Raw genomic sequence first — 10,578 nt, 5'->3', positions numbered from 1 at the left:
TAAATCTGAGAAGTCAAGACACAAAACCCGGAGCTCAGAGCCAGGCTTGTGGCTTCACAGAATGCTTGTTTGAAGTGTTACATGCAAATAGCTTTGATTCAGTGTGGTGCCAACAGGTATGAAGCAGAACATGTGCTCATATCCCCAGTACAGTCACCCACAAATGTCATAAATTCCTGGATCTGAATTATGGCTCTTAGATCTCTCCTTTCTAGTTTGGGGAAATCATTTTTTTATATCCACACATCAAGAAAGGAATAATCCCCCCCCCCCCTCCTCTCTCTCTCTCTCTCTCTCTCTTTCCTCTGATTCTGTGACAGAAAACATTCACAGAGACGCTGAAACTCCTGACTGATAGCCTACATAAATTGAATACAATTTATGTTAAGCTGAATTCTACCTCGAGACCGCTCAGAGTTATTAACGGCTTCAATATTTACTTTTATCTCGTGCACGAGTTCATGCCACTTTAATTAATTGGGAGTTAAGTTGGCGTAGGCTATGTAATGGAATGAGTATGGAATCAAGCCAGGTTGTGTCTGGTTCTAAATAATTTAGCGACACCTACTGGCAGCACATGATATAAACTATATCAACATGTAGCAGAGAAACACCATGTAAAGTCTACATTTAGATAGACTGAGAAGGAAAGTGCAATAGGACATGTATAAGCCCACATAAATGGTGATTTCTTATTTGAAAATAAAAAATAACTATAAACTGATGGCTGCCTATGTGCTTTTTAATATAATACCTTATTTCCAAACTCTAAAATTTGTAAAAAAAACAAAACAAAAAAAAACAAACAAAAAAACTAAAGTGCCCCCACACTGCCGAGCAGCACCAGCAGCAGTGTGTGTTTCAGTGAGCAGATCTGGTTACAAAGATGACATCCTCTTGTGGTGCGAGTCCGCAAACCTCCAGGGAGAGAGAGAGGAGCAAAAAGGCACAGCACTCCCATCTCAGTCGAAATCCACAAGGTAAGCAGGCTTGCTTTGCTTTTTTTACTTTATATGGAAGTACAGAATACAAGACTATAAAAGTTTTGTCTGTGTCATTGTTTTCCTCGGCTTGTCCAGGATGAATATATTCTTAGAACGACATGGCTTTTACCAACACTGGCAACCTGGCCCTGAAAATAAAAATAGGCCCTTTTTTTAGATTGCTTGGTTAAAATATATGTTTTGTAATTTTGTTATTGTGTTTTAAGCACAGAAAACAGCAGGTTTTACTTAGAAAATGTAAGAAATGTGAAAATTATAGTTAATACTAATTATTCCTAGGATAACTGCCATGAAATACTGATCAAACATGGACAACTGTAGGACAAGAGTATGTTTATATTTAAAAAAAAAAAAATACAATATTCATTTGTCAATATGTACTGGGTAACGCTTTACTTTCTGGGTCCACAGTTTCCTAATAATTTCCTAGAAAGGAACTGTTAATTTCTTGGGAAGTGATGAAATGATGTAGTAGAAAATGTAAGCAGTCTGGTGGAGTCCGTAAGATACTGTCAATTTCTAAAAGAGGTTCCTGGAAAGAACAGCAAAACTATAAACTATTTATTGGAAGTCATTATTCATATAATTATATAACATAATTATTTTATTAGTTCCTTCCTCTAATTTCTAATTTTCTGTGTAACTACTACATAATTTCATGGTTCTCCAAAAGAAATGACCAGGTACTTACCAACTACCATTGACCTCCTTCTCTGTTTTCACTATAACTAGTACATAATGTCATGGTTCTTTCCAGGAAACTTCCTAGGAAATTAACAGTTCCTTTCTAGGAAAATATTAGGAAATTGCAGACCTGGAAAATAACTGAATCTCCATTATTCACACATTGAGTCTGACGTAGCTGTTCTTCACTCATCCCCTCTTGAAGGTGGGCCTACTATAATATGCACAAAGCAGATGCCCCTCCAGCCTACGAGGATGCACTGCACAGTCCCAGGTATGCGCAGCAACAGTACGGCTATCTGGAGCCACCGCCGCCGCCTTACACCCCGGGGCCCGGGTACTGGGACCAGGCGGGCGCCAGGACGGGCCCTGGCTACCCTCCAGCCATCATACCCACTCTGTCCGCCGAAGTGCTGACGTCCTACCCAGGTCCTGAGGCAATGACACGGGACTTCTGTTATCACAGCCTGGATTTACACGATACAGATTGAGCAGTGTAGTAGCATGTAATCCAACTTAACTCTTACCAATCCTGCAGGAGACATGGACGCTTTTGTGGGCGCTCAGTGGCGCAGCACATGGATTCGGCATGCCTTCATCAGAAAAGTAAGTCTTCTTCACTGCTGATTTTGACTGCACATTTCACAGTTGTTCAAAGTGACCATTTCCATTCATCTCATCCACATCCAGTTAAATGTTTTCCTTGGTTTTGTGTTCCTGGGCAGGTTTACTTAATTTTGGCTGCACAGCTTTCTGTCACCATTGCAATTGTAGGCACCTTTACATTCGTGTAAGTGTCTCCATTCATCCCAATGCAATATCCCATCTGACTGTTACATCACCTGCTTAAGGCAATATTCCACTTAGTTTTAACATGGGGGTTATTTGGCACTTGACCACCATGAAAACCAGAATATAAACTAATCACCAAGATCAGATGCAGCTGGACGAGTTTGTAGCATTCAGATTTTTACTTCCCATTCATTTGAATGAGGCATGAAAATAGACTGAAAACTGACATTTAACACGTTCATAAACAGACTCAACAACAGATCCTGCTACTGTGATTTTCAACTGACTGTGGGTGCAAAGTTTTAGAGTATAATTTCACCAAATAGCATTTTTATTGATAGAAGAGAGGGGAGGGATACCATTTAGGAGAGATAGCTCCTGTTTGGGAGACCGGATCTACTTTTATATTTAAATACTAATTTTAGTGTAAACCTAGAATAAAAATGCAAAATGAGGAGGGACCCATGGCAGCAGGATCTGCTGTTGAATCTGTTCACCAACGCGTTAAATGTCAGTTTTCAGTCTATTTTCGTGGCCTCATTCAAATGAATGGGAAGTGAATGGTATAAACTCCAAGTCCCAAATAACTCCCATGTTAAAACTAAGTGGAATACTGCTGCTTTAAGGTGTCTATTGAATAATAAATAACCGTTTACTCCTGAGTGACGCATGTTGTCTGCCCTGCCACAGTGACCCAGTGAGGCTGTTTGTCATCAATAACCCTGCTATCTACTGGGCATCGTTGTGAGTCACAGTCTTGAAATAAACACATCGTCAATGCTAATCACTCTCACTCCATACTGTTTAAAATATACTTCTCATGATCTGTCTTTCCACAGTGGGGTTTATGTGGTGGTTTACTGCATAGTCATCTGCTTCAAAGAGACCAGGTGAGCACAGCCCCCCCCCCACCTTTCCTGTGTCGGATTAGAGAATTGAGTTTATTACATTACACAATTATTGCATATTCATTGCAATTTGTGTTTAGGAGGCGTTACCCATGGAATTTCCTGCTGCTGTCAATATTTGTGAGTAATGTTACCAGCCTGGTTTGTTACATTATGGGTCAGTGGCTTCCGAGTGGATTCATATTTGGATCCAAGACAGAAAAAGTAAAAAAAAAACCCCAAACCCTTAGCTCAGTCCACACATTCATTCCCCACATTGTTAGTTTTATAGTATTGAGCGAAGAGGCCTCCGAGTACTTTATTCTCTGTATACCATTTATGAGACTGCTCGCCTCCATTCATCGATTCACGCTTTATCTTGCAGACTCTCGCCTTGTCCTACATGACTGGAACAATTGCGAGGTTTGTTTGTTTTTGTTGGGTCCTGCCGGAGCAATGCACCCCCAGGACACCCAAATCCATTTTAATAACACACACACTCACACACACACACACACAGCAGCTGTGTTTTTGTCTTAATCCTCCACCTCCTTCTTGTGTTTTTCACAGCTACTACGACACGAAAGCGGTGTTCCTCGCCATCGGAATAACAGCGGTAGTGTGCGTCGCCGTCACCATCTTCTCCTTCCAAACCAAGGTAGATGGAGCGGTAAACTCTGCCTCTCTGTAGCCTGTGGCTTGTCAGAGGATGTCTTTGTTTGTGAGTGTAAGAGAACGCCTTTGTCTCGCATTACAATGGGGCACTGAGTCCTTTAAATATTCATAGATTTTTTTTTTTGGGGGGGAGATGTCATGCGAATCCGACTTCAAATCTGATGTAACCCCAAATGAATAAGTTACATTTTCAGTACATTATAGAGGAGGGATCGCATTATGCAGCCTCACCACGTTTGATTTTTTTTTTTTTTTTTTTTTTTTTTTTTTTTTACATAATTCAGATTCCTCTCTCATATCTTTCCAGACCGGTCTTCCATACGGCCCGGAGCGTGTTCTCCTTTGAATCGCTCGCTTTCATCCTATTAATGACTTCTGTTTCTCATCACAGGTGGACTTCACCTCCTGCGGGGGACTCCTCTGTATTCTCTCCGTCTCGCTCCTGATCGTGGGGATTGTCACGGCCGTCGTCCTCTGCTTCAAATACGTGAGGGCTCTTCCCTTTTACAGTCCCGCCGGGTCAATCCATTCGCTCTCCCCCGTGTTTCTAGTAGCAGCCCAGTACGGAGCATCTGTTTGATTTCATAGAGGCCTTTCTGTTTTATCCCTATTTTAATTGTATTCTTTATCTCTGTGAATTTTATGTTCCTTGTTCTTTTTATTCTGAGCGGACCCAGCACACAAGCCTTCATTGCCCTGTGTATGCTGTGCATACGACAAATAAACACACTTGAACTTCTTATCTGCAACTCAACAGATCCCTTGGGTTCACATGCTCTACGCTGCAATTGGAGCCATTGTTTATACTCTGGTGAGTCTGCCGTTCACATGAACTGGAGAACTTGGATTTACGAGGTTCAAACTGTTAGAACCAGGGATGGGACGATATGCTTATCTCACGATACGATTCGATACGCGATATAAAGTTCGCGATTCAATACAACCACGATACGATGTAACAAATAGAAGTTCAATGATAAAGTATGATTGTGCAGATTTATGTTTATTTCTGAGCCACAAATCTTTCGAGCATTGGCTTTCTAGAATGTAAACAACAATTTAAACACGCCATTACAAAGTGAAAATAATATACAGTACTGTGCAAAAGTCTTAGGCATATGTCAAAGATATCCATAAAGCGAAGATGCTTTCAAAACTAATGAAATGAAAAGTTTCTGAATATCAAAAATTTACAATAAACAGCAGTCTACTGACACACTAATGCAGAAAACAAATAAACATCTAAGACTTCTAAGAAATTTATATAAAAACTCTAGGGTGCCTAAGACTTTTGCACAGTACTGTAATTTGGATGGAGAGCTTAACTGTGATGGTCAAGCGTCTCATTTGTGATTACTACAGCAAGATAAAATGGAGCTAATATCGCAATTCATTTTTCTGCCCCATGATATATGCTGATCATATCTGACTATCTTTGACTATCTTTCTCTCTCTCTCTCTCTCTCTCTTTTATAAGGAGTTGTCTGAACACAAGTGTGCTTCAAAACGCGCGCGCTCACACTCGCATGCACACGCACACGCTCACGTATACAATTACAATTTCATATTTGGCAGACGATTTTATCCAAAGCGACTTACACATGAGATTTTCATACAACACAAGCAAGGTTCTAGCTAGGAGAGAACAACGAGAGTAAGTGCTATAAAGCTAAGTTCTGGTCCAACAGGACATAGGTGCTACGCGGCAGTGCTACAAGGCAGTGCATAGAGGCAAATACTTTTTTTTTTTTTTTTTTTGGTTTGGTTACCCGGGCCATTAGGTGAGAAGGTATTCGCTAAAGAGCTGGGTCTTTAGCCTTATCTTAAGGATAGAGAGGGATTCTGCGGATCGATTGGAGTTTGGTAACTCGTTCCACCACCGGGGAACCACAGAAGAGAAGAGTCTGGCTAGAGACTTAGGGCCTTGTTGTGGTGGCAGCATCAGGTGCCGCTCCTTGGCAGAGCGTAGTGAGCGGGAGGGAGCGTAGACCTGAATGAGGGAGTTCAGGTCGGTCGGAGCCATTTTGGTTATTGTTTTGTAGGCGAGCATCAAGGACTTGGAACTTGATGCGGGCAGCGACTGGGAGCCAGTGGAGGGAGATGAACAGCGGAGTGACATGTGCTCTTTTGGGCTGGTTGAAGACCAGACGCGCCGCAGCGTTCTGGATCATCTGCAGAGGTTTGAGCGTACATGCCGGGAGCCCTGCCAGTAAGGAGTTGCAGTAGTCAAGGCGTGATATTACAAGAGCCTGTACCAGGAGTTGTGCTGCATGCTCAGACAGGTAGGGTCTGATCTTCCTGATATTGTACAGAGCAAATCGGCATGACGGCATGACCGAGCAACAGAAGCCACATGCTCCTTGAAGGTTAGTTGGTCATCAATCATGACACCCAAGTTTCTGGCAGACTTTGTGGGCATGAGCTGAGTTGATTCGAGCTGGATACTGATCTGTTGTTGTACAGAGGGACTGGCTGGGATGAGGGAGGAGAAAAGAAAAGAACACAAGTGTGTTTCAGTACACACGCGCTCACACTCGCATGCACACACACACCTATACACACACACTCACACATACGCCAAAGCACCCACACCCTCATTACATTATTTTTATTATTTTATGTCTTTGCTTGTTTTATCCTGCCTACTTTATGTTTGCTTTTTGATCTTATGGTTGCTTGTTTGCTTATTTTTGTTGGATGACATGACTTTTGTATTTGCTTATAATGCGTATTGAGGTGAGATTCCTTCTATAAGCCTCTAAGCCTTTTCTAAATCTCACCTGCACAATTTGCTTCTTCTCTTTTGTTGTTGTGTTTTTGCTGCTTTGTTTTATTGTGCAAAATAAATAAATAGATACGTATTGTCACATTTTTGTATCGCGATATTTTCAATTTAAATATATCGTCCCATCCCTATAGAACCTTATCAAACTCACAAACTGTCATGCCCATGTTCGTCCTTTTTGACCACTGTGAATTTGCTTTTTATCGTCTTTTCTTTCTTTCTGTCCCTGTTAGTTTTTAGCATACAACACCCAGCTTCTCATTGGAAACAAAGAGCTGGCCCTCAGTCCGGAGGAGTACATCTACGGAGCCCTTTGTCTCTACACCGACATCGTTCAGATCTTCCTCTTCATCCTCCAAATTGGTGGTGCTGCCACTGAATAAGCCCGTGATAGTACACAACTTGTCCTACATCATTTTGGCCTGAATGTGTTTGTCATAAAATGGAACGATACCCGCACACAAGATTGTGTCGCAACCAGTTATCAGTATTGAAAATCAGATCTATATGCTATATTTTTTGTCATTAACACTTAAGGACTTTGATTCATCCTTGCACTATAAGAAGCAGGGCAGCGGATAGAAACGTTAAGTCTTTCCCTCGCCTGAAAGTGAATGTAATAAGTAATTTGAACTTAGCATTCGTCTTGGTTGTAAATTAATAATTTGTCTTGCCCTTCTCTTTCTGCAAGTGGCATTTGAGTCATGTAACCATCCAAGATTTTACTGAGACTATATTGGAAGGGACACGTAATGTTCATCCTTTAATAGTACATTAGCCTGTGAACTATTACTTGTGTCAACCATAATGTTAATGAATTCCTGCAGTCAAGGTTAAGTGGCCATCAGAAACTGAATAAGACCGAAAACGTGAAAAACATGACACGCACTCCAATAAACATTAATAATTCTAGAGTAGCAGAGAAGCGATTTATGGTTTGAGAAGTCTTTTATTATTCACGTTTAGTCCTCTAATTACTTACAAAACATGTGTAGTAATGAATACCGGCATATTGCTAGAGACCTTAATCATTATTCTTAACAGTGCTAATTTAGACCTGTATCAAAGTAGACTGGTATATCTCCATAAAAAAGAGCTAAGACAAACACTGATTTATTGATTAAGAGATGGATTATGTGTGTGCACCTTTACGGCAACATGTCCCTAAATCACTTGCCAACTCTTTCCCATGAATGTATCTTGTTATTCGTTGTGTCACGTTAGACAGCTGTGCACACCAATCAATAAAGTACACCCTGTTGTTACAATGCTCCCTCATGCTCTGTGTCTCTCTCTGGATTGTGGATTAGTATTGTTTCCCATGACCGGCGTCGGTGATGGCCGGGGTTCGTCCGCACCCCCGCAGGGTTCAAGGGGTCAGGCGCTTGGGGTCGCGTGGGAACATGGAGGTCTGGCGGATGTTGTGGAGACCCAGGTACAGCATGCACACTCTCTCCAGGCCTGGGAGGGATGACAGCCGAGTCACTCAAAAGGCTCACTTACTGTCTAATTGGAAGTGGCTCTGGATAAGAGCGTCTGCTAAATGCCTCAGCTGTAATTTGTAGGGCATGTTCACATAGGGGTGGGCGATAATTCAATATTATCGTTTATCGTCTTTCAGTGGAATCATATCGTGATGATATGAAGATATTTTGATATCGTGACACACATTTCTGCTGTCTAAATTGATGATGACAAGCAAATTTTACTTAAAAACTCTCATAAAATGAGGTATGGTAGGAATATTATTTGAACATTTCTGTTTTGTTTGACATCACACCTAACATTACCATTCAGTTCAATGAGATGAACATTAATTTGATTATTTAACGTGATTTTGCATGCATGAACCATATCGTGATATATATTGATATCAAGAAAAATCCTTATGATTATCATAATATTAATTTCAACCATATCGCCCAGCCCTATGTTCACACTATTACACCTCTTTCAAACTGTCAGTGCCTTTTTTTTACATCAACGTGGTAATCTGTGAAATCATTTTTTTATGTTACATCTTTATCACTAAGCGCTCATTGCTGTGGTGTTTCTGCACTGCTCTTCCCAGAGATCACCTGTCAATCAAACAGTGTGTCCAGCACTGTGACGTCTTTTTTCCTTGGATTTTCTGTTGATGCAGTTTGAGTTTCTGTAGGAGTCCCTCTTTTCTTTGTTCAGCCACAGTGGCTATCGCTGCGCATGCCAACTACCCAGTTCTTCTTCTGTTTATACCAAACAAACTAGAAACACAAAACGCATCACTTCCTGTGCGCCGGAGGATTTTTCTTTTTAGTGTTTTCTAAGGGTGAGGAGGCGGGGTTTGATGGTACATAGGCAGCTGACCGTTTAGGACAACAACAGGAAGCAGAATGAAAAGTATTTGGAAGTTTCTCCTAAATATTCTAGAGTTGGACTTCAGTACCATTTGCTGGTTTAACAGCTAGTCTGTACTGACTTGATGTTTATCAGCACAAAATGCAGCTGAGGCAGAGCTGCTGCTGCAAAAAAAGTGGAATAGTGTGAATACACCCTTATGAGTGGTGATATAGAGCATCTGCAGTGTACAGTGGTGCTGGTGGCTGCAACCAAAGGCTTATATACTGTATGTCAAGTCAAAAAGCAAAAAAATGGAGTGACATCAAGTCAAAAAAAACTGTTATATATTGCTTACCAATGCCTCCGCCAGCATGTGGGGGAGCTCCGTACCGGAAGGAATCAATGTACGCCTTGATCTTCTCCAGATCTGTATCACAAAAAAATAAAGTTGGTTCAGTTGTGGTAAAATTATAATGGAAGAATGGAAGAAGATGGGTAATGTACAGTGTGGACGTCAGCCTCTTCACAGTGAGGCCTGACTACTGTCTGTATGAATAAATTCCTTTTTCCAACTTCTTCCTCTAAGGCCCTATATTTTCAAAAGATTTTTTTTTTTTTTTAGCATGACTCGAACTAATGGAACAGGCCGATCAAACAAAATCCTGACCATTTTTCTTTTCATAGGAGCCATGCTGATGTATTTCAGCCTGGTTTTGGTCTTCCTCAGAGTGTGTGAGCCTCGGTGTTTCATAGGCTGCTATGAAAGAAAAAACTCTTTTCAAAGCTGGAGTGCAGCCCCTGCTTTTAGTATTTTTTACCTTTAGAATATTTTGCACCTTGCACTATAAAGGCTATGGCAGCATAATACATGAAGACGTTATTGCCAAAGCGAGACATCCATCATGTGAAAAAAGTCACACAAAAATGAATACAAATTACGGTGCTTTTAAACAGGTCTGTGAATGTTTCAAGTCATCCCGTCTCGTAAAAATGTGACTTTATTATTTTTGTCAGTTACAGGCCACAGTAAGCTGTAGAGCTGCAACGATTAATCGATTAGTTGTCAACTATTAAATTAATCGCCAACTATTTTGATAATCGATTAATCGGTTTGAGTAATTTTTTAAGAAAAATAAGTCAAAATTCTCTGATTCCAGCTTCTTAAATGTGAATATTTTCTGGTTTCTTTCCTCCTCTATGACAGTAAACTGAATATCTTTGGGTTGTGGACAAAACAAGACATTTGAGGACGTCATCTTGGGCTTTGGGAAACACTGATCCACATTTTTCACCATTTTGTGACATTTTATAGACCAAACAACTAATCGATTAATCGAGAAAATAAATAATCGACAGATTAATCGACAATGAAAATAATCGTTAGTTGCAGCCCTAGCTGTGCCACAGACCTGACGATGTTGTTGCAATTCCT

The 10,578-nt window shown here is 40.8% G+C and overlaps 2 protein-coding genes across 2 annotated transcripts in view; one reads left to right on the top strand and one right to left on the bottom strand.

The window, feature by feature from the left end:
- The first annotated feature begins 938 nt into the window (after positions 1-938).
- LOC139641024 (protein lifeguard 3) lies at positions 939-7,210 on the top strand. The gene is made up of 12 exons (XM_071515233.1): positions 939-980; positions 1,894-2,117; positions 2,227-2,294; positions 2,414-2,478; positions 3,171-3,224; positions 3,320-3,370; positions 3,469-3,508; positions 3,753-3,790; positions 3,938-4,025; positions 4,434-4,529; positions 4,800-4,853; positions 7,061-7,210. Exons 2-12 carry the CDS (start codon positions 1,910-1,912, stop codon positions 7,208-7,210), a joined length of 912 nt encoding a protein of 303 aa, XP_071371334.1. The 5' UTR covers positions 939-980; positions 1,894-1,909.
- A 546-nt stretch (positions 7,211-7,756) lies between these two features.
- The window catches only part of dars1 (aspartyl-tRNA synthetase 1), a 34,781-nt gene continuing 31,959 nt past the window's right edge, over positions 7,757-10,578 (bottom strand). Inside the window, exons 17-18 of the mRNA XM_071515221.1 lie at positions 9,502-9,573; positions 7,757-8,288 (exon numbers count right to left, since the gene is read on the bottom strand). Of these exons, the coding sequence (XP_071371322.1) occupies positions 8,197-8,288; positions 9,502-9,573 (164 nt within the window). The 3' untranslated portion in view covers positions 7,757-8,196. The remainder of the gene's footprint in view (positions 8,289-9,501; positions 9,574-10,578) is intronic.

This window comes from Centroberyx affinis, unplaced genomic scaffold (assembly GCF_046629955.1).
Source record: "Centroberyx affinis isolate AG114_WGS23_722 - 3 ecotype Tasmania unplaced genomic scaffold, CSIRO-AGI_Caff_v1 ptg000332l_1, whole genome shotgun sequence".
Lineage (NCBI taxonomy): Eukaryota > Metazoa > Chordata > Actinopteri > Beryciformes > Berycidae > Centroberyx > Centroberyx affinis.
This window is presented reverse-complemented; position numbering and strand designations above follow the sequence as displayed.

Excerpts from the sequence above, each read along its gene's own strand:
- LOC139641024 (XM_071515233.1), top strand. The coding sequence starts at position 1,910 with ATGCACAAAGCAGATGCCCCTCCAGCCTACGAGGATGCACTGCACAGT. Across the intron at positions 3,225-3,319 it reads GCTATCTACTGGGCATCGTT|TGGGGTTTATGTGGTGGTTT; the intron begins GTGAGTCACAGT and ends GTCTTTCCACAG. Across the intron at positions 4,026-4,433 it reads TCTTCTCCTTCCAAACCAAG|GTGGACTTCACCTCCTGCGG; the intron begins GTAGATGGAGCG and ends TTCTCATCACAG.